This window comes from Penicillium bovifimosum, assembly GCF_028826915.1.
Source record: "Penicillium bovifimosum strain IBT 22155 chromosome Unknown utg000005l_segment0_segment0, whole genome shotgun sequence".
In the NCBI taxonomy this organism is placed as follows: Eukaryota; Fungi; Ascomycota; class Eurotiomycetes; order Eurotiales; family Aspergillaceae; genus Penicillium; species Penicillium bovifimosum.
The window spans coordinates 1,318,750-1,340,160 of NW_026622714.1; the positions used below are offsets into that span (position 1 = coordinate 1,318,750).

Below are 21,411 nucleotides of genomic sequence, written 5' to 3' on the forward strand. Positions count from 1 at the left end.
ATCATGGAGTTATTTATTATGACTTGCACATACGTTTACATTGTGTGCCAGCAGGATTTTCTCGATTTTAGCGCCACGGTTAGTGGCTGCGAGTTAGCTATCAAATGCAAGTCTTTTTCATATTCCTCTGCGGATGACGCTCCGCTTCCTCCGGATTTCACCAAACCGAAGAAGGTCTCTCCGACGCCTGTAGATGACGCACCCTTGCCACCCGATTTCGTCTCGCAGAAGAAGCCCGTGCAAAAGGCCGAGGATGCTCCTCTGCCTCCAGACTTTATCGCCCCGAAGAAATCTGTTCCTGTAACAGATGATGCTCCTCTGCCTCCAGACTTTATCGCCCCGAAGAAGTCTGCTCCGGTAACGGATGATGCTCCTCTACCACCTGATTTCGTGGCTGCAAAGAAGTCTCTACCCGAAGCCGATGATGCGCCCCTTCCTCCGGATTTCCTCACCAAGCCCCCGAAGCACGAGGCCGTGCCAGAAGATGCGCCTCTCCCGCCAGACTTCACTGCAAAGCCAAAGGCCGAACCTTACGAGGAAGCGGTGCCCGTGCCTGATGACTCTGACGAAGCCGGCATCTCTGAAGTTGACTCTGATGAAGCTGGCCTCTCTGAAGCTGAGTCTGAAGAAGCTGAGTCTGAGGAAGCCGACGGGTCAGATTTCAATGATAGTGGCGAGGAAATTACCCACGACGAGGCTACTACTGTCAAGCCCGAGCCATCGGCCCAGAGTTCGTTTGTCTCTGAGCAGAGCTCTACGGGAGGATTCTTCAGTAGCCCTGCTCCAAAGACGGAGAAGAAAGGCCACCATCCTCGGCAGCTCTTTGGAGAAATATCTAAGCAGCCGGTTCTTCGTCCCCCGGGTCCCGTTCCCCGAGGCAACCGCGAGCCTTATCGGTCACCCAGTCCGGTTCGTGCACAGCGAAAGGGTGTGTTGGCTACAAAGGCTCATGGCCGCAAGGGTTCTGCAAGCGCGTTGCATTCGCGCAAGGCGTCCCTTACCGAAATCGCCAAGAGAGATGGCCGCTTGAGGAAGGCTAGCGATGTGGACCGTGAGGAGCAAGAGAGACAAGCACGGGCACATGCAGAGGCTCAGCTACAAGAAGAAGATGTCCTGTCCCTGCCAGACGAGGGCGATGACGATAGACTTCGTGATGAATTGGCTCAGCCGGTCGAGCCTGTTGATACCCTAGACCCATTCTTGCCACACCAGAACTACATGGGTGAGGCTGCGAAGCCCGGAATTGCGGGTCAAATTGAGCGGATCTATCGTGACATTAACTCCATGGTTGACACGCTGGGAATCAATGCTAGGTCATTGGTGGGATTCCTTATGCACGAGCAACTCAACAAGCAGGGCTCCGATGTTGATGAGTGGGTGATGGTTCTCACAGGCGATCAGCCCGCCGATATCCTCGACAAGAAGATGTCTCTGAAGAACATTGAGAATTTCGACAGCGTGGTTGATTCACTGGCCCAACTATTGGATAGCCAGCGTGTCCAGGGTGTCGAAGAAAAGTTGAACGAATGCCGTGACCTGCTCATGAAACGAATTGTCACCCTACGAGGCCAGTTCGCCAGCATTCGCAAGACTCTCGACGCTCACACAGACACCGGGGCTATCCTCGAAGCACCACTCTCTGCCGAGCAAAGTGCTCTCCAGCATGATCTGCGCACGACCTTTACAGACCTCCAGGCCAAAACCGCCGCCCTGGAACAAGGTGTGTCCCTCCTGCGCGCCAAGATCGCGGACATCCCGCAGGCGAACGGATCAGTCCGAAATCGCCCAACTGTTGAAGCCGTCACTAAGACCATTGCTACTATGACGAGCATGGCCGAGGGCAAGAGCACCGATATCGACGTCCTCGAGTCGCAGATGCGCAGGCTCGGCATCGACATCGCTATCGCCGGACCCCCGAGTCGCGAAGGCTCACCCTTTACCACTCCTCGCAAGAACCTCGTCGGTCGTATCCCCATCACCCCTGGCTCACGCGGCTCGGTTGACGGCAGCGCCTACCACACCCCTGAGTCCGCCTCGCGTGGCATCAACTTCCGTTCCAGCGTCAACGGCTGGGTCCGCCACAGTCGTCTCCGCGACGTGGAGGGTCCTGGTGAGCTTGCTGTGCCTCAGGAAGACGCTAGCCAGTACCAGGCGAAGCGCACGCGTCGTCAGCACCTGAATGTCTGCTTGAAGAAGGTGTTCGAGGATAAGTCTAACAAGGTGCGCGACGCTGATGACTGGTAGTCTTTACTTCTCATTTGGACTTCTTTTTGTTACCCTCTTTCGAGTTTCTATTTTGAGATTGGGATTGCTTAGCGTGGATTTATGACGGTCTCATATTCGATCATGGAGTTATTTATTATGACTTGCACATACGTTTACATTGTGTGCCAGCAGGATTTTCTCGATTTTAGCGCCACGGTTAGTGGCTGCGAGTTAGCTATCAAATGCAAGTCTTTTTCATATTCATTCTTTTCTCTGTATCCATAGATGAAGCCTACGATAGAAGCAACAAAGCACTGGAAGCTACTTAAAAGAAGACTCTATAGGTATCCATTGAATACAAAACAAAGCTCATCTCAATGGAAGACAGTCGAAGAAAAGAGTAACTAGGTATAGGTATAAACAGCCCATTGTCGCAATGAAAGGCATTGTTCTACGTCCATGGAGTTTCTTTCTCCCAGCCCGGTACATACCTCAGCCAGCATATAAAAAGCCCTAGGTAGTATCCCCGAGTCCAAGTCTCCATCATCACAACCGCAAAACCAACTTCACGGGCAACGTACAATCCAAAGGGCAACGTACAATCCAAACCAACAACTACCAAATCAGCAACTGCTAACTATACCAACAACTAGGTACCAGACATCAACATGTCAAACCGGGCCCCACCCCCACCGTCCTACCTCATGACCACCGCGACAGCAGGCCGCAACCCCGATTTCTGTCCCTGGCGGTCCAGTCACGGTGTCATCTATGATACAGCAGACTCGGACGCTCTATGGCTGACCGTAGAGCTGAGTGCGAGTATGAACGCCCTCGATGACACGAGCCTGTTGCAGTTCGTGCTTAGACAGATCCAGATGTCGCATGCCCAGGTCGATCTTCGGGCGCAGCATTATCTTAGACCTGGGTGTCTGTCGTTGCCTGCTATGGTGGGTTCGGAAGGTTCTTATGCGGAGTGCCAGGCTGCGACTTCTTGGGTGGTGATAGGGTGGATTGAGCAGGTTCGGGCTGGGACGGCGTGGCTTGACCGAAATGCGCTTTTTGGTCCTCGCTAGGTACCTAGATGGGCTGACTGTGGTGAATTAGAGTGGGGATGGGAATCGTCTGATGTGTTCCAAGTGAATATGATAGTGTTTTTTTGCTGACAGTTTCCTCGGACCTAGTAGCTAAGCAGTGACATCATGTTCCCGTGACATCAGCCATCTTTGGATGATTGCAACCCTCAGTATACTCCCCAGAGCTCAGTATCGTGGACACCTATACATATCAATCGAATATGTCTCAAACAGTTAGTCAGTTCATCTTCTTCCGCGTCAAACCATCCGTCAGGCCCGAGGAGGCGTCCAGCGACGAAGGATTAGCATTGACGAGGGCTTTCAACATTACCAAAAGTCAAAGCGGCCACAAGGACTCCGCCTGGGGACGCGTGTGCGAAGATACGGACACCATTGCCTGGGTTGTAGGTAAGTTGAATGGTCTTTTCGAGCCCGTGCGACATCTCCAAAGTGCAGTCCTCACATCCCAGCCTCACTACAACCTACCAGTCTAACGTACAATCAATAGAGTGGAACGACGCCCGCAGCACGGCAGATCTTCGACTCCTCGATCCCCTCTTAGCCACAGAGAACCCGCGACCGGTGACGTCGCTCTATGTGACATTGAGCCCGCCAATCTCCGACACTGAAACCCTGACCAAGAACCGTGTGACCGAGCTGTGCACGTTGCTTTTCCCGGGCGACTATGACGTGGCAGATTTGAGGGAGCTGAATGCAGACTTGAACAACTTTCGCACTGCGCTTGTCGAGCAGCTGCCGCCGTCAGCGGGGCCACGATCCTGGTCCATGGGGCATGTTGACAGGCCTAGTAAGGTGCCACACGAACGTAGTCCGGATGGGCAGGCCTTTATGCATTTTCTCGCCGTTGGCTGGGATAGCATACACGCTCATATGAAGGCCAAAGAGACGGATGAATTTAAGAAAAGTATTGCGCCCTTGAGGGAGAAGATGCTGGGGCCGATTCCTGGCTTGGAGCTGAAGCATGTTAGTTTCCAAAAGATTTGAGGTTAGTGGTCTGTAATGAGAAGAAGGGAGTGGAGTAGAGTGAGGCGATGGGAATAAGTATGGGAATCGAGACACCGTGTATTAGTGTTGGAAGTCTGACTCGATGTGATCTGATCTGAGCTGGGTTGTGTGGATCATGGGATGTCGGTGACAATTAGAAGGCAATGAGAAGGCAAGGGCTACGTGATTGAATGGGATAATTGTGGGAATTGTTATTAGGAAGGCAGGAAAGAAAGAAACAAAAGATCACACGCCCTGGAGTAAGATACAGCGAGAACGTAAAAAAGAAAAGGATAACCCATCCGGGAAAGAGATCAAGCGCAAAGAGAAAAGACTTCGTTAACCACCGTAGACTTTTGGGCACAGGCCCCAAGATAAGATGTCTCGCAGCAAGTGTTGTTGGTCACGCTGCTAGTCTTAGATTCGGTGCTTCTCGCTCTCTGTGTCATACGTTAGAAGCTGGCTATTGGAAATTACATCTGGGGAAGGGAGAAACATACCAAGGCGAGAATAGAGCATGTAGAGGGCCATTTGGTTGCACTCGGCGGTACCAGTAATAGTAACCAGACGCTCGTTGCTGCTCTCCTGGGGCTCATTGATTTTGATGACACTGCCGCTCAGATGGCGTATCTCGTTGATCTTGGCACCACCCTTGCCGATGATGGCGCCAACCATGTCATTGGGAATGTAAATCTGCTGAGTCAGTGGCTGGCCAGGCATAGGCTGGCCAGGCATAGCGCCGGCAACAGGAGCGGGCGCAGTGGGGGGACCACGGCCGGGAGTGGGTTGCTGAGGAGCTCCAACGAACGGAGTGGGCTGGTGAGGACCTGCGCCGCCGTAAGGAGCCTGGGGACCCGGGAAGTGCATGGGAGTTTGGGGGACAGGGCCAGGGGCAGGCTGGCCGTGGAGGTAGGGAACGCCGTAGGCGCCACCTCCAGCCCGGTTGGGGTGAGGGTGATGGCGTTTAAAGGTATCGGGGTGGCCGTATTGACCGCCGGCGGGCTGGGGAACGTACGGAACAACCTGCATACCACCAGGGACAGCGCCCGCAGGTCCACCGCTGCGAGTAGCATAAGCCGATGCGGCGGGACCACCGTAACGCTCGGAGAGTTGCTCAACCAAGGTGACAGCGACGTAGTAGGTTGCAATATGGACAGCATCCGCAACACCGAGGATGACAAGGGATCGTTCGGTGGAAAGAGGAAGACAGGCATCCGAGGCGTTCAGGCGAGCACCAGAGGCTTCCTGGATCTCACGAATGCGGCTGCCACCCTTTCCGATGATGGAGCCGATGAGAATGTGAGGAATTAGCAAACGCAGAGGGTACGTCTTGGACTGGGCAGTGGAGGGGGTCTCGAGATTTTCATTGTTGAGGGTACGGATGATCAAACCAAATGCCTGCATTCGTCATTAGCAACTGGATAGTTCGAAGGAGTCGAATGAAAAATACTCACTTTGGCAGTAGCATCCTGGGGACCGCTGACGGTCAGGATGCGCTCCACGGCACCACGAGAATAGTCGCTGACGGTGCACTTGGCGCCGGACAGACGGCGAATTTGGGACACATTCTCACCTCCCTTTCCGATGACGGTAGCTGCCTCTGGGCTAGAGATCACAGCACGAATATGGACCCAGCTCGACTCGTCCTGGGGCGGCTGATCAGAGCCCGCTCGGTCTGCCTGGGAAGCCGTTGATTGGATGGGCTGAGTCTCAGTAGGGAGACCCTTGCCGGTGGGCGCATCGGGGACGACGGTGTCTCCCTGGGTATCCTTGGCATCCTCGGTTGTAGTAACGTGGCTGCTCGGTGCGTCTGTCTCGTCCTCGGCCTCGCTCTTCACTACTTTGTCGAGCGCCGGGCGCTTGGCCTCAGGCTGATCGGTGGGGCCAGAGGGCGACGACGGGTCCTCGAGAGGACGCTTCGTCGACTGCAGGTTGGAAGGAGAGGCGGACATCTTGGATGATCTGCGCTGCTGTTTTGTTTTCACTTACGAGTGAAATTTCAGGAGTTGTCAAGAATGAAGTCTGCTTTCTTCTTTTATGATCGATTATGTACACCAGAATTTCCCACGAAAGGTGCTGGTGCTGGCGATCGGGGGGGGATTGGTGCTTTGAGAAGATTGGAGACGCTGTGAAAGAAGGATGGTGTTGGAAGAGTGCCGATTTGGGACGGGAGATGTGTAGAGGTGAGAGGGCTTTGCAGTCACGATCGGGGAAGCTTCACGGGGGTTTGCCGAGATGCTCGAAATGACAAGGAAGCGGAAAGGGTGATGACGGGGTCCTTAGGTGATGCGATGGGAGATATGAAATGAAGCAAGTAAGAGATCAAGCGCTAGAAACCGTTGCCTGCTGTACCACACTGTAGTCACCGAAAACGTCTGGACCTGAGGTCAAGGGTGTGGACTAAACTCGCAATAGACAAGTCAATAGCTTCTGCGACACATGTGACGAGATAAATCACAAGGAAAAGGGTGACGAGGGGAATGAGAGAAACGTGATGAGAACAGTTTGGGGGATTAAGGGGAGAAGGTGAAGTTGGGGTAGGTTGAGGGAAGGAAGTCAGGGAAGCTTGGTCACATGACGTCGACGCGGATGTCTCACGGGCGCGATGCTTGGATCTTGGCTTGTGTTCAATGTTTTGATTGCCTCTGGTGTATTTCAATCAGAGAGTTCACAGCGAGTTGAAATGTCAATTGACCTCTAATACGAAAGCAATAATATCTGTTCTAGAAGAACAAGTCTCGCATTTCGCGTCACCCCACCAGAATAAGCATGAATATCTCAGACGAGACCGTCCAGAAGGTCCAGAAGTTTGTCGAAAACCGCCAAGAAGCAGAGCGCGAGTCAAAAGAAGAGCCTCTTAGCGAAACTGCTCTGCATGTTTACACCCGGCGTCTGGATGCGACCTTACAAGGACTACAAGAGCAAGTCAAACGCCAGCAAGATGAATTGAACAAGGCATGTCACACCATTTTCAATATAAGAATTGCCTTAACTGACCTAGAATCCAGCTTCGGGAACTCAACTCTCTTGACTTGTCAGAAACAGGCACGGATATCCGGGCTCGTATCTCCCAAGCCCGACGGGCCAAGAAAGCATACGACTCGCTTCTCAAATCCAACGATGAGCTCCCAGCGACAGACTCAGCATTACCATCACTTTTAGCCATCGAGGAGACTACACGCCTTGTTCAAGAGAGCAAGATGTCGGTCAAGATGACGGCGGAACAGCTGTCCGTGGACCGCGAGCGCCTGCGATTTGAAGAGGGCAATCTCCGCGACTCTCAATCAATTGCAAGCGGACTCCGCGAGCGGATCCAGAGGATTCGAGATACGAATTCGAGAAAAGAAGAGCAGACCCCATCACAGGTGGCGCGGGAGCAGCTCGCTGAGCAAAGAAAGCGAAACAAAGACCTAGACCGGACGACTGCAAAGCTCAAGGTCTCGCTGGATAAGTTCATCGATGAGACTCTTGCTCCGATGCTTGCTGCTGAGGACCTGGGTGGCCCAACTGTTGGTGATGAGTTCGAGGTGTCGGATGCTGCACTGAAGGCTGGTTATACGGCCCATGGCAAGCCCAAGAAGCAGAAAGAGCCGGTAGAAGCGGAGAGTGGATCGCAGCAGCGAATTGATAAGTTTATGAAACGCAACGCCGAGGAAAGCCCTGTCAACAAAAGGGAAGCAGCCGCGAAGGAAATGCATGATCTACTCAATGATATGTTGGAGGCGAACGCCTCCTATATTGATTTGAAACGTGACTCGGCAGCTTCAAGATTCCTTGTGAGGGCCAAGGTCGCGCAGTTCCACCCTCGGGATGCACGCCGGCTTCGATTGATCGATTTTGGCCGCTCATTAAGCAATTGATGGGAAAGGACGAGGTAAATCAGTAATATTATTAACATTGAAGTGTATCTTAAGATGTGCCCAGGTCGTTTCCAAGGTCATAAAGTGTGAGATACAAATTTCACCCATGCACCCGCGAGATGAACTATGGATGACCCCCTATAAATCCTGAAAAAAAACAACACCTAGATATGCTCATGCTAACGCCACATCAATCATCAACTGCCCAACAAGACAAAAACAAGGTACGAAAACAAGACTCAGATAGGCATCATTCCGATTGTGGACGTGGACTTGGCAGCTTTGGGTCTCGCAGTTTTGCGTGCCGTAGTGGACTGGCTTGTAGCCCCTGATTTGGTTTTTGATCGTGCGCCTTTGCCCTTCCAACTGCCAGTGGAGGCATTTTTCCGTCGTGGCGCTCGCTTACCACTGGAAGGCTGACGTTTTCGACCCTTGGAGGTGGAAGGAGCTGGGGCAGCTTGCCAGTCGTCACCAGAGTCCCCGGGAGATCCGGCAGGGGGAAGTAGCGACTTGTGATATTTTCAGCTGGATTGCTGGGTGCTGATGGGACAGGACTCTCAAGGTCGAAGGCAGACACCTCATCCATGAACAAATCATCATCGCTGTACTCATCACTGCTGCTGAGATTGATGACATTATGGTGATTGGGATCTGGGATAACGCCACTAGTCTCTGCTTCCTGCGTCATTTCGTGGTAGCGCCGCTTCGCGTTATCGACTAATGCCAGAATCTGCCGACCATAGCGCTTGACCTTGTCCTGGTCAATGTTCGGGATTGCTGAAAGCTCAGTGAGATCTACCTCGCTATTAGTTTCAGACCTAAATTGCATGGGAGAATGGGAATATTTACTTGTGGGGAAGGAGATGCCCATATCGCGCAGCACCTGGTCAGAGAACGGCTGGCAACGCAGGCCCTTCTTGACGACAAGCTAAATCAATGTCAGTATCCCGGCGGCGCGATATAAGTAAGGACAAGTGCTCACATCTTGAAGCATAATCTTGGCATGCTCTTGGAAGTCTTCCACAACCACACGATGCATATGGTCAAGCCGATCCAACTTCTGGTCGCTGGTGATTGGAGGACCCATCTGATGAGTGTTGGCTCGACGAGGCTTGCCAGTGACACGGACTGGCTCAAAGCCATCACTGTCATCCCCTGAGAGATCTGCGGCTGAAGGACCGTTGTATTGAAAGCGGTCAAGACGGCGCTCTTTTGCAGACTGAACAGGAGAAGAGACCATGGTAGACTGAGGATCGCCGCCTCGGGTGCCAGACGTTTTCTTCGGTGCGGCAACCGAGGGCTTGCTCTTGGTCTTCGCATTACTACTATTCGTTGAGGCACGAACCTGTAGTTTCATTTGCCGCTTGCCGCTTTCATACTCCGATGCACGACGACCGAGAATGACGTACTGAACAGCGAAATCACTCTTGTTGATCACATTGTCTTCAGCCAATGCGTCTTCGCCCAGCAGCCGGTAGAACAGACGTTCGGCCGTTGCACGATCGAGATTAGCCCCCTTTCCATACCCTGGCATCTTGCGATGGTCTGGAGATTTAGGCCGCTTGCAATCTCCACGGAGGATGTCACAACAGTAAAGCACAGTCACTTTCTCCTCCGAATGTTGGAATTGTCGCACAATCTTGACAGCCCAGCTGGCCTGCTCGGTAAAGTCATGGATTTCAAACACCAAACCGGACTTGCAGTTGTCACAGGTCTTGTTGCAGTCCTCTTGACGGAAGTATTCAGCGAAGTAGGCGAGGACTTGTACTCGTCTGCAATCGCTGTGATTCTCACAGAATTGCACCACGTTTCTCAACATTTGCTTTTGGCGGCTTTTTTGTTCATAACTCCCATCTCCCGAGTCGATCATCCGCTTCAAAGTTGCTGAGTCTCGGTAGCCATAGTAAAGATAGCATCCAGAACGCTTGCCATCTCGACCAGCTCGACCAGTCTCTTGGTAATACCCTTCGAGACTCTTCGGGATACTATGATGCATGACGAATCGCACATCTGGTTTGTCGATTCCCATTCCAAATGCGATGGTGGCAACAATGATTTGAACCCGGCCCATCTGCCAGTCGCTCTGAGCTTTCGATTTTTCTTGTGCCTTCATACCGGCATGATAAGCACGGGCCTTCAGGCGGTACTTCTCCACGAGGTCCTCTGCAACCTTCGTACACGTCTTTCGCGAGAGGCAGTAGATAATGCCACACTGGTTCCGGTAAGATTTCATAATCGTTTCCGCCATGCTGGCCAAAACTTCATCATTCTTGCCTTTCGGTCGTACCTCGTAGGTGAGATTAGGACGGTTGAAACTCTGCACGAACACTTCACAATCGGTGATCTTGAGATTGTGCATCACGTCTACTTTGACATTCTCAGTGGCGGTGGCTGTCAAGGCCATAACTGGCACACCCGGGAACCGGGCTCGAACCTCCCCAAGCTCTTTATAGTCGGGTCGGAAGTCATGTCCCCACTGACTGACGCAATGAGCCTCGTCGATGACAAGGCGTGCTAGTCTGTTTCTTCGGTGAAGATTCTCCAGGGCTCTGATCAACGCTTGGCTCTTACTGAGCATTTCGGGGGTGATATACAGTACCTCTAAGCCCTCACCACCTGCGTTCGAGATTTGGCCCATAATCCACGACTTCTCCTGTGCCTCGGTCTCGCCGTTGATCATGAAAGCCTTGACTCTCAGTTTTCGCAGGTGCGAGACCTGGTCCTCCATCAAACTCAGCAATGGAGATATCACGATCGTCACTCCGGTAGTTCGTCCGCCTGTTACGATAGAAGGTAGTTGATAACATAGGGACTTTCCACCTCCAGTAGGCATGAGAATGAACGTGTCCTTGCCAGCAAGTGTTGCGTCAATGGCTTCAAGCTGATTCGGTCGAAATCCGCGCAGTTGGAACCGCTCTTTCAGTACTTTTCGTACTTCTTGAGACCATGGATGATTTGACCAGAATGCACTATGACCAGGCGACTTCTTCGGAACAGGTACTTTGGAGGAGTTGCCCGACGTCTCCGCAAAGACTGTGCGATTGCGGATTGTTTGGTCTCGAACAGGCGTCTGCCTGGCGCCATCAAAGGTCTCCGCGGCCTTTACTATCTCATCGTCACTGACATTCCAGTCGAAATCATCAGAGTCCACTGGAGCCAACGGCGGAGAGCCCATGTTCCGAGAAACCATGTTCCGAGAAATAGAAGTCTCATTGATGTGCGACCCTTGAATTCCATTCGTCGTTTTGAGACTACTTGGTCCCAACAACAGATCACCGTGGCGTTCCGATGTTGAGTCGGTCCGTGAAGAATGGAAAGAAGAGAAAGGGGGGTGGCTCCCGCGCGAGTGTGCGGTCTGTGGAGGCTGGCTGAGTGTGTTCCATGGGAGTAGGATCGGAGGGACAATCGTGTGCCAAATCGAGTATATCGACTTGGGAAAGAAGCTGGGAAATCTTTGTCTCTGTTTGCTCCAACTCTGCCTCAACTGCTCGGCTCTGCGCGAGTTCTTCGGGCATACTGGTTGGATCTTCACCCCGTGAGATTGCTTGTATCAAATTCTGTTTGAGATCCTGCCTGCGAGACACGCTGGCCTGGTGCGTATTTTGATGTTCTCGTAATAATTCGATTGCCTCGATCTGAGAAACTAGGGTCTTGTTCTCGGCAATCAATTCTGGCATTGGCTGACCCTCCATGGCTTGTTGATAAACTATCTCGGAATTCTTTTGCAGAGTAGCCCTCAATTTGGAAATTGCATGTCCAAAGGCGTTGCTACCAAGGTTCAAAAACTTCGAAACATTCGGATCCTTTTGTTGTGAACTGAAAGGTTTAGACCATGGGGTGGACGGAAGAGGGTCTTGTGCAGCGGGCCTTTTATTGGGCTGAGTCGATGGTTGCGCAGGTGGCGAAGGTGCTTTTGGCGTAGACTCTGAGAGCGCATGGTTGGTGTCGGCGTTCTTTTCATCTGCCGCTGGACTCATCTCAGGAAGTATTGGGTAAAGGCTCTCCTCAACATCCAGAACCATTTCATCGGCGAGATCTTCGGCATCAGCCCAGTCGCATAAGAAATCCTCGTCATCATCCGAGTCTGCAATTATCCGCTTTCGATTACTGCGTGGAGCAACTAGCGGATCATGTCCAGGTTGTTTCGCTGCGCTCATGTGGGTCGTTTGTGTCGTGTGTCGTGAAGGTGTGGGCTCTCTTGGAAACATGTCTCTAGCAGCTGGAGACCGGGACGCTTTCGAGGGAGTTCGCACTTTCGCCGTGTGTTTCGATGGTGATAGAAGATCGGATGTATATTCGTCACTCTTGCGTTTCTTGCCGCGTTTCTCACGAATTGCACATGGCGTGCTGTCTTCTGCCCACGAACCGCGGGGCTCACCGAGCAAGATAGTATCTGACGATGAAGTGAAACGATCAACCTCCCCTGTCAAATCAATTGATTCAATGCCATCGCGCCCAGGGGCCTTGAAAATGTCTGGCCGCAGTGGTGTTGACTTTGGTTGCGGCTGTTTGCGAGATGATGATGGTGGTTCTTGGAGGGGGCCTGGTCATCATACAGGTTGCATTAGTCTAGCTCTCCATACCTGTAGAATCCATCAAGTTCGATCACGTACCTGGAGCATGTCTTGATTGTTTGGGCGAAGCCCGTTTCTTCGAAGTTGACGGAGTACCGGTGGGAAACGTATCCTGTCGGCTCAGCATTCGAGGCTTTCTCGCTGATTGGGGTAGCAGTCTAGCCATTGTTTCGTCCGTCTCATTCTCCACGTCTTCAAGAATATCATCGAGGGCCGCGAATTCGTCGGTGGGGGTGATTGGTTGCAGTGATGCGCGATTGTCACATTCAGGTAAGCTGGTTTGAGCCAGAGGGGGTAGCACGGGACAGAGGGGTTTCCCTTGGGTTAATAACCATTGGAGATGAGCTTGTAAATTATTTCTCGTCATGGGGGCCCTTTGCTGTCATGGCCATCGATCTTGATGTTTGGAGCAATGGAAACAATCGCGAAACCCGATATGGACGCGTCGGCACGTGAGCGGTCAAACAAATCGGATCTATGGCAGCAACAATCGTGAAAAACAGCAGTTACGCAGTCAATAAAGGCCAAATAGTCTGAATCTACTTTACAGCTCTTGATATGTATTTTGATTCGCCCTGTTGAACAGATGTTACTCAATAGCTACCTCGTGGTACAAGCAACAGCCCTAGTATGTAGTACCTGATAAGCTCGATCTAGGGGCCCGTAGGGGGGCAATTGAATGTGGGGAAAGGCATAAATTTTGCCCCACGAAAAGACCGCGAAAATTCACGTTCGTTGCGCAACATAAAAATCAAAATGGCCAAAAAGACGAAGAAATCCGCCGAGCACAAGGAGCGTGTCGCGGCAAAGCAGTCAAAGAAGTCCGCACAGAAAGAAAAAAGATCCAAAGCCAAGGGCAAGGATGCAGACAGCGACGCCGAAGATGCCGATTTGGATGCCATCTTGGCTCAGTACGCCGAAGAACAGGCAAGATTCTTGAAGGTGACCGAAGTCGCCTCCGAGCCGCCTAGCCCTCGTTCCTCGTCAACAGTGCTGGGGTCTCCGTCAAACCGAAACGAGCTGTTGGTTTTTGGCGGAGAGTACTTTGATGGGACGCATGCCACCTTCTTCAACAATTTGTTCGTCTATCTGATTGATCGGAGCGAATGGAGAGAAGTTACTAGTCCCAACAGTCCCCTTCCTCGAAGTGGTCATGCATGGTGCCGTGGAGGAAACTCTGGAGGCATTTACATGTTTGGAGGTAGGACTTTCTGGATTGTTATACGGCTATTCTTTGTACGGAAACTGACTATAAGTAGGAGAGTTCTCGTCACCTAAACAGGGTACGTTCTACCATTACAACGACTTCTGGCACCTAGACACATCTACGAGAGAATGGACTCGGCTCGAGTCTAAAGGCAAAGGCCCTCCCGCTAGAAGCGGTCATCGCATGACTTATTTCAAGGTAGGCGCATTGAATCTCACTGTCCTCATCAAATCAGAACTAACAGGGCACAGAACTACATCATTCTCTTTGGCGGTTTCCAAGATACCTCTCAGCAGACAAAGTACCTGCAGGACCTCTGGATCTATGACTGTAACCAGTACACCTGGTCCAATCCCACTTTGTCCATTTCCTCCCAAAAGCCCGATCCTCGCTCATCATTCTCTTTGCTACCACATGAGACTGGAGCGGTTCTCTACGGAGGCTACTCACGAGTGAAGGCAGCTGCAGGGGGTGGTAAGCAAGGCAAGGGTGGCCCCCAGAAAATGGCTCTCCGGCCGATGGTTCACCAGGACACTTGGTTCCTAAGAATTACACCCCCTGCACCGGAGGCACCATCTTCAACGCCACCTGCAGTTCGATGGGAGCGACGAAAGAAGCCCGCCAATACGCCCAATCCACCCCGCGTTGGAACCACCATGGCGTACCACAAGGGCCGTGGAATTATGTTTGGCGGTGTCCACGACGTGGAACTGACCGAGGAGGGCATTGACAGCGAGTTCTTTGATGCCATGTTTGCTTGGAACACGGACAGAAACCGGTTCTTCCCGTTGAGTCTGCGACGTCCTCGGGCGCCCGGCAAGAAGCAGCAAGCAAACCAAAATGCGAAGTCTAAGAACAGAGGCAAGGCAGATGAGGAAGAGCTTCTGGCGAACCTCAAAGCTCTGGAAGCTAAAGTGGGCATCCAGGCCGATGACGATGATGATATGGAAATTGGCACGCCTCAACCTGAAGAGCCCGTGGAGCCTGCAAAGCCCTCTGTTGTTCGCTTTGAAATGCCCCACAAGCGGTTCAATGCCCAGCTTGCTGTGCAGGATGATACCTTATTTATCTTTGGTGGCACGTTCGAAAAGGGCGACCGGGAATTCACTTTCGACGATATGTACTCCGTCGATCTAGTCAAGTTGGACGGCGTTAAAGAGCTGTTTTACAGGGAGCCTGAGAATTGGAACCTCCTCAACGAAGTGGAAGACAGTGACGAAGACATGGACGACGAAGACGAGGATGAGATGGATGAAGATGATGAGGCAGACGCCGATGCGATGTCTTTGGACGCTCCTTCGCCTGCCCCAACAGATGTGACGGTACCGTCTGTTACCAAGGATATGGAACAACTAGAAGTCGAGGAGCCAGAAGAGCAAAATGTCAACGATAGCAGGCCCTTGCCTCGGCCGTTCGAGAGCTTGCGGGAGTTCTTCAGCCGCACATCGGAAGAATGGCAAACTATCATGATGGAAGTTGCCAAGGAGAGGGGACAGGCTGGCGAGAAGACAATCAAGGAGCTGCGCAAGGCAGCGTTCTCCATGGCCGAAGAAAAGTGGTGGGATAGCCGAGAGGAGGTTATGGCTCTGGAAGATGAGCAAGAAGAGGCCGGTATCGGGGAGGTTGTTAGCATGTCTGATCGTACTGACAACATGGGAGGTGCTGGTCGTCGCCGCTGATAGTGTCTTTACATATGGTAGAAAGATTTTATTCATTGGTGATCGATTATCTGCTTCTAGGTCTCGTGTTCCATATCTTCTAACTCTGGGCGACCTTAGCCAGCACCTCCGTTACCAGCGCGAAATCTCGTTCCACATCAACTCGCCAATTCGAGATGGCAATGCGGCAAGCAGGAGAACCGTCCCAATTTGTGCCCGAGACGAACATTCGCGAACTCTCATTTATTTTGCTTCCAAGCTGACCATTCAACCCCTCATCATTCGCGCGAAACAGAACAGACATAAATGTCTGATCCAGTAGTTCAGCCTTCGAAGATGCTTGTGGCAAAGCCGTATATACAGAATTCTCCCATATCCAGCCGTAGATTTTCCGAGCAAGCCGTATCTGCCGCTCCAGCATTTTCTCATATCCAGATTTGCCATATGACAACAGCGAAGCATACACAGGCAATGCTCTGAACCGACGAGAGTTCTCAATTCCAATATTCAGGGGCGAGGGGATAGAGGGACCATCGGAGTTTCCTGCGGTCAAGTAGGCTGCGTTTGCATTTTGGAACACCTGCGATGCGATATTCTGATGTCGAGTGAAGAAAAAGCCACAGTCGTAAGGAACATTGAGAAGCTTGTGACCGTCACCAGTAATGGAGTCGACCAATTCTATCCCTTCGGAGCCTTTCTTGATCGTAGCAAACTCTGGGCTTTCGCCAAGGACACGACCAAAAATTCCAAATGCTCCATCGGCATGCATCCAAGCCCCGTACTTGTCGCACAACTGACGTATTTTTCTCAAATCCGCACCGCTTGTCGCGAATCGGCCAGTGTTGACCTCCCCGCAAGACACTGCGACAATGCTGACCTTGTCGGCTCTCGCGAGCTCTTTCTCTAGCTTGTCCAGATCAAAGAGGAGGGGATTGTCAGCTCGGCAGACATTGCGTACGTTTGAGCGACCAATGCCCAAGACACCAGCAGCTTTCACGAGCGACGAGTGTGGCAGCGTGGATAACACTTGCACTCCAGAAAGACTGAGTGCATTCAACACTTCGAACAAGCCCTCTTCACCGACGCTTTGGAGTCGGCAGCCTTTCGTCTGCGCTGCCTTTTGCAATACGAACTCGCGCCCACATGCTAAGCCAATGATATTGCTGGCTGTGGCGCCCGTAGTGAAAGTTCCATTATGCCAGGTAGCACGATCTAGTCGGAAGAGATCCAGAAGAAGGCCAATTGCATTGTATTCAACGTCGGTGACAATTGAGTGATTTGGAAGGTGCACCTGGACGTTCTGGTCGAAGGCAGAGACAACGTTGTCCGCAAAGAGTGCTGCCGGGGTAGTCCCACCCGTGATGAAGCCGTAGTAGTTGGCACTGATACTACCTCCGTTGAATGCTGGGACAATGTCCCCGAGGATATGGTTCTGTACAGACGCGAGACTAGTTCCTGTCTCTGGGAGTGTTGCGGGAAGAGAAGCTCTTGCTCGCGCCAGGTTCTCAGCACTCGGGAGAACACCCGACTCCCAAACCTGGGCAGCCTCCCACAGATACTGATGGATTTGATTTTGCATGATTGAATTGTGCGTTGTGCGTTGTGCGTTGTGCGATAGATCAAACAATGCTATGGCCAGTGCTGATTTATTCACTCCCGAGTCCGGAGTACGGATCTCGGGGCTCGGGCATAGGGCTCCCTAATGTTCGGCTGTACCTTCCAGAAACATCAATCGATAATTCGATATCCCCCACAAATAGAGCGCGACGCTATAGCCAATCGGCATCAATTGGAGGAGATGCACTCCGGTAGTGCTGATGCTTAGCAGCTTAGGTGCCTGGAGAGAAACGGGATGAGTGGGGCGGAAGTACGAAGTCGACCTCCGCGTGATCGATCCTCTCCCTAGGCAGTCAACATCAACGACCCTCAGAGATCTCAGTGGTGAGTGAAGGCCTAGACTGAAGTGTGGATATTCAGTGAGTGGCATTAATATTGATGTCAGCATTGCCCAGGTCATCAGGTGCAACCTCAGGCGCCGACTCGGTCGCTTGGGCATCGAGTCATCTGCAGCTGTTTCTCACCTTGATCAGGCGCTTGCAACTCACGCTGCTCCTAGCAATTTGTTGCGGTCGATGCTATGTCAACCGAGAAATGTGTCTCAACCTCGGACAGGTGAGGCGGAGACCGATTCTGGTTCCATCTATTCCTCGCTCAATCGCGACAATGCAGAATGAGGCTTGAGCTCGCATTACTCCCCTATCACCCGGGGCGGTGCTCAATCCTTACTGTGTACGTGACGACAGTGCACAATCTTATCCACATCATGTACGCCTAGTCCAGGGGTACATATTTAGTCTGAGCAGTGAGCAAGGAGGAGCTGTCTCGGATAACGAAATTAAAACGCGCAAGACGAATGGTTGTGGTAACAAAATGCTCACCACTTTCCAGCCAGACCATGGTCAAAAGGACTGGGACAGTTGTATCCAACAAAGTCAGAAAAACAGCCCAAGAATTCCAATTTCAGGGGGCGCATGCCCGAAGAAAGCCTGTCTATGCCAAGCCATATCCGATCTCAGCCTATCTATGGTTCAATGATCGGCGCAGATCACCCTTCTTTGCATGTAAATATTCCACATTCTGTCATCGCGCGTCTCCTGCGTTCCACACTGAAGCCCCTACCTGGGGTGAAGATAGGCGGGGCTTGGTCCTACATAGACAATGGTCACGTTCGAAACTTTCTCACATGCAGCAATGGCTGCCACTCCCGTCTTCCCCTACTCTTGAAGCACTCAGCATCGAGCGGCTTTGACAGCCATGTCTAACCACATCAAATTCGCGGAGCCGATTTCGAGGAAATCTACTCCAGGGCGATCTAGAGGGCAGCAGGAAAAGGGGTCAGCTCAAAGAGCACCTTCTCCAGGGAGTGAAATTGTTTACCCGACAGGATGGAGACTAGTGCTCACCACGATAGGGTGTGCTCATCTCTGTGCCATAACGTTTATGAATTCGGGCTGATGATCTATCCAGGCTCTTGATTGGGTTCTTTCTCTCTAACTTGGATGTCACGATCGTAAGTTCGGCTCTTACGAGTATCACAGATGATCTGGAGGGATTTGAGAAGAGGAGCTGGATCATCACTGGTTACTTGGCCACTTATACAGGTATGACTCGAGTGCGATTTATGATCAATTCAAAGCATTTGTATCTCGGAATAGCTTCACAATGGGGGTGAGTGTTTTATCTGTTACTGATCATCAATGCTCCCAGGATCTATGGCAATATGGACAAAAATCAGCGATATAGTTGGCAGAAAACAAAGCACAATCGCTGCCCTTGTCATTCTACTCGGTTTCTCCATTGGATGTGGTTGCGCTCAAACAGTCAATCAACTGTATGTCTGACGTGTCTGGCGTATTCCTCACACATTGTTTGTTCGAAGACTAAATGTCAACACAGAATCATATTCCGAGCACTCCAAGGAATAGGCGGCGCTGGTACATATGCATTAACAATTCTATGCGTCTACGAGATTGCTCCTAAAGCAAAGCTTCCTACCTACAGCAGTCTCATGTCATTCTGCTTAGTCTTTGCATCTTTGATAGGACCGATCGTGGGAGGTGCGCTTGCAGAAAACTCAGCCTGGCGATGGACGTTCCTCATCAGGTATGTGTATCATCGATTCTTCTTTTGCAAGCGTCTTCTAAACACACTATTAGCGCTCCGTTATGTGTCATTGCGATTATTGTCATCGTAGTTGCAATGCCCACGCATTTCGGGCTTGATCAGCACATGCCATCATTCCGCACACGAGCATCATATCGCTCATTTGCCAATTTGGACTTAATTGGCTCGGTGTTGATGATGGCTGGCTCATTCTTGATAGTTGCCGTCTTGAACGAAACCAATCTGGCATTCTCATGGTCATCGAGGGACGCAATTGCACTTCTAGTGCTTGCCGGAGTTGCTTGGATTGCCTTCTTTGCTTGGGAATGGTATCTTTCGGGCATCCCAGGGAAAGACCCGATATTTCCCAAGCGCTGGCTTTTTGATCGCCCGTGGCTGGGTATACTCATGTAAGTCAAGCCCAACCTCATCATCACCGGTGCGATTCCCTTTGACACACTTCTAGTTCCTCCTTTGTTATCGGCGCACCATACAATGTCGTCTTGGTGTATGTCCCACAGCAAGCCCTTATCCTGCTAGGCAAGTCGCCTTTGGAGGCTGGTATCTACTTGATCGGATACTCGGCTGTTGCAGCAGTAGCTGCGGCTGTCGTCAATATTGCCAGTTCGAGAGGCCGCATCCCGTTCATTTATACTTTGCTTGTGGGCTGCGTGGTTCATACTGTCGGCGTCGGACTTCTATCGACCATCGCCACCTCACATGGCTTTCACGCAACAGACATTGTTTATCTGATTATTGCCGGTACTGGATTAGGCCTGACAATGGGCATTTTGGTGCTATCAACGCCATACATCGTCGAAGACAGAGATTTGGGTATGTACTCCTGGCGACAACTGGCGAATAATGTGTCACGTGCATTCACTGACTGGATTTCGTTTCTCTCATTACAGCAATTGCAACTGGTACTGTGGTTCAGCTTCGCTTCCTTGGTGGCGCTATTGGCCTCGCAATTGCATCTAACATTTTGAATGGCCGCCTGGCACATCATCTGAAGGGTGTTCTGACGTCGCACGAGCTGCACCTGTTTCTCGAAAATATCAAATCTTTGAGAAATCTATCTCCCGAATTACGGGAGGATGTCAAGAGTGTCTTCGCTGCTAGTTACAGCACACAGATGCTTGTCATGATCGGTTTCGCGGCTGCTCAGCTGCCAGCAACCCTGCTACTCTTGAAGCCAGGCCGGCAGCTTGTGGCTAAACCATCAGGCTCGGAGTCGGGTTAATGCTGTGTTTTTTTCTTCTATTTTTGGGAAAAGGGTTATCTTAGGCATAAGACTAGATTCAATGCATATTCCTTTTATCATAATGTCAACGTTCCATGGTCTTCCAGGGTTGTGATTACCTAGCTGCTCAGTACCTAGTCTGTCTATATATATTGGTGATACCTAGGTCACAGGGCATGACCACCTACCAAGGCGGTGCCTGGCATGTCCATACCGTAGGTAACAGTATGCCCTTTATCGCCTAGTTCAGCACCTGCTGCGATCAGAAGTTTGACAGTCGACTCATAGCCTGTCTCTGCTGCTAAGTCTATAGCTGTTCGCCCATCGGAATGAGCGAAATCCAAATTGATACCATCGGCATCGAGAAGCAGATTTACAACTGCTTCGTGACCGTTCCATGCTGCATAGCAAAGCGGTGTGAATCCGCAGCAAACAAAGTTGACGTTGACTCTACCGGTTGAAAGTAGTTGCTTGACCACTACTTCGTGTCCCCATTTTGCCGCGCAAACCAGTGGCGTTTCTCCGAATATGTTCTCCTCGTCCAGGTCAAGACTCTCATCAGAATCGAGAAACAGCTTGATGACCCCGTCGTGGCCGTTCTCCGCCGCTAAGCACAACGGCTTTTCGTAATCGTGCCAATAAATGCACCAGTCAAGCTTGCATCCTGCTTGTAGTGATTTTCGAGCTGTATTCTCATTCCCCCTCTAGCCGCATGCAACATAGCCAGTGGACCATAAGTGGCATAAGATGCTGCATCCCGAAGGTAGAGGAGGGGGTCAAGCAATTTGCAAAGGTGGATGTTGGTCTGAATCAAACTATTGAGATCCCCATTTGACTCCAAGTTCTCGGCGATCAGCAGTATCAGTTTGTTTGGTAGATGATATAGTGGCATGTTGAATTAATTTGATGGATGTTGACTG

General features: G+C 51.4%; 11 protein-coding genes across 11 annotated transcripts; 6 read left to right on the plus strand and 5 right to left on the minus strand.

Annotated features, from left to right (window-relative positions):
• Window positions 1–3: 3 nt before the first annotated feature.
• Window positions 4–2,244, plus strand: N7515_005678 (coiled-coil domain-containing protein; the record flags this gene model as incomplete). Its single annotated transcript, XM_056666422.1, has 1 exon — window positions 4–2,244. One exon carries the CDS (start codon window positions 4–6, stop codon window positions 2,242–2,244), a length of 2,241 nt encoding a protein of 746 aa, XP_056520018.1.
• A 629-nt stretch (window positions 2,245–2,873) lies between these two features.
• On the plus strand, window positions 2,874–3,281 carry N7515_005679 (uncharacterized protein; the record flags this gene model as incomplete). Its single annotated transcript, XM_056666423.1, has 1 exon — window positions 2,874–3,281. One exon carries the CDS (start codon window positions 2,874–2,876, stop codon window positions 3,279–3,281), a length of 408 nt encoding a protein of 135 aa, XP_056520019.1.
• Window positions 3,282–3,502: 221 nt separating this feature from the next.
• Window positions 3,503–4,286, plus strand: N7515_005680 (uncharacterized protein; the record flags this gene model as incomplete). The annotated part of the gene is made up of 2 exons (XM_056666424.1): window positions 3,503–3,689; window positions 3,790–4,286. The coding sequence occupies 2 exons, from the start codon at window positions 3,503–3,505 to the stop codon at window positions 4,284–4,286; spliced, it is 684 nt and encodes a 227-aa protein (XP_056520020.1).
• A 417-nt stretch (window positions 4,287–4,703) lies between these two features.
• N7515_005681 (telomere maintenance protein PBP2) lies at window positions 4,704–6,238 on the minus strand (the record flags this gene model as incomplete). The annotated part of the gene is made up of 2 exons (XM_056666425.1): window positions 4,704–5,684; window positions 5,741–6,238. The coding sequence occupies 2 exons, from the start codon at window positions 6,236–6,238 to the stop codon at window positions 4,704–4,706; spliced, it is 1,479 nt and encodes a 492-aa protein (XP_056520021.1).
• An 817-nt stretch (window positions 6,239–7,055) lies between these two features.
• On the plus strand, window positions 7,056–8,146 carry N7515_005682 (uncharacterized protein; the record flags this gene model as incomplete). The annotated part of the gene is made up of 2 exons (XM_056666426.1): window positions 7,056–7,211; window positions 7,295–8,146. 2 exons carry the CDS (start codon window positions 7,056–7,058, stop codon window positions 8,144–8,146), a joined length of 1,008 nt encoding a protein of 335 aa, XP_056520022.1.
• Window positions 8,147–8,396: 250 nt separating this feature from the next.
• On the minus strand, window positions 8,397–11,336 carry N7515_005683 (RecQ family ATP-dependent DNA helicase; the record flags this gene model as incomplete). Its single annotated transcript, XM_056666427.1, has 3 exons — window positions 8,397–8,941; window positions 8,996–9,074; window positions 9,129–11,336. The coding sequence occupies 3 exons, from the start codon at window positions 11,334–11,336 to the stop codon at window positions 8,397–8,399; spliced, it is 2,832 nt and encodes a 943-aa protein (XP_056520023.1).
• An 82-nt stretch (window positions 11,337–11,418) lies between these two features.
• Window positions 11,419–12,847, minus strand: N7515_005684 (uncharacterized protein; the record flags this gene model as incomplete). The annotated part of the gene is made up of 2 exons (XM_056666428.1): window positions 11,419–12,689; window positions 12,760–12,847. 2 exons carry the CDS (start codon window positions 12,845–12,847, stop codon window positions 11,419–11,421), a joined length of 1,359 nt encoding a protein of 452 aa, XP_056520024.1.
• Window positions 12,848–13,476: 629 nt separating this feature from the next.
• N7515_005685 (putative Kelch repeats protein) lies at window positions 13,477–15,606 on the plus strand (the record flags this gene model as incomplete). The annotated part of the gene is made up of 3 exons (XM_056666429.1): window positions 13,477–13,921; window positions 13,980–14,125; window positions 14,179–15,606. 3 exons carry the CDS (start codon window positions 13,477–13,479, stop codon window positions 15,604–15,606), a joined length of 2,019 nt encoding a protein of 672 aa, XP_056520025.1.
• A 79-nt stretch (window positions 15,607–15,685) lies between these two features.
• N7515_005686 (pyridoxal phosphate-dependent decarboxylase family protein) lies at window positions 15,686–17,164 on the minus strand (the record flags this gene model as incomplete). Its single annotated transcript, XM_056666430.1, has 1 exon — window positions 15,686–17,164. One exon carries the CDS (start codon window positions 17,162–17,164, stop codon window positions 15,686–15,688), a length of 1,479 nt encoding a protein of 492 aa, XP_056520026.1.
• Window positions 17,165–18,399: 1,235 nt separating this feature from the next.
• N7515_005687 (uncharacterized protein) lies at window positions 18,400–20,491 on the plus strand (the record flags this gene model as incomplete). Its single annotated transcript, XM_056666431.1, has 6 exons — window positions 18,400–18,557; window positions 18,613–18,813; window positions 18,853–19,248; window positions 19,302–19,658; window positions 19,715–20,082; window positions 20,160–20,491. 6 exons carry the CDS (start codon window positions 18,400–18,402, stop codon window positions 20,489–20,491), a joined length of 1,812 nt encoding a protein of 603 aa, XP_056520027.1.
• Window positions 20,492–20,658: 167 nt separating this feature from the next.
• On the minus strand, window positions 20,659–21,383 carry N7515_005688 (ankyrin repeat domain-containing protein; the record flags this gene model as incomplete). The annotated part of the gene is made up of 2 exons (XM_056666432.1): window positions 20,659–21,098; window positions 21,140–21,383. The coding sequence occupies 2 exons, from the start codon at window positions 21,381–21,383 to the stop codon at window positions 20,659–20,661; spliced, it is 684 nt and encodes a 227-aa protein (XP_056520028.1).
• Window positions 21,384–21,411: the final 28 nt, after the last annotated feature.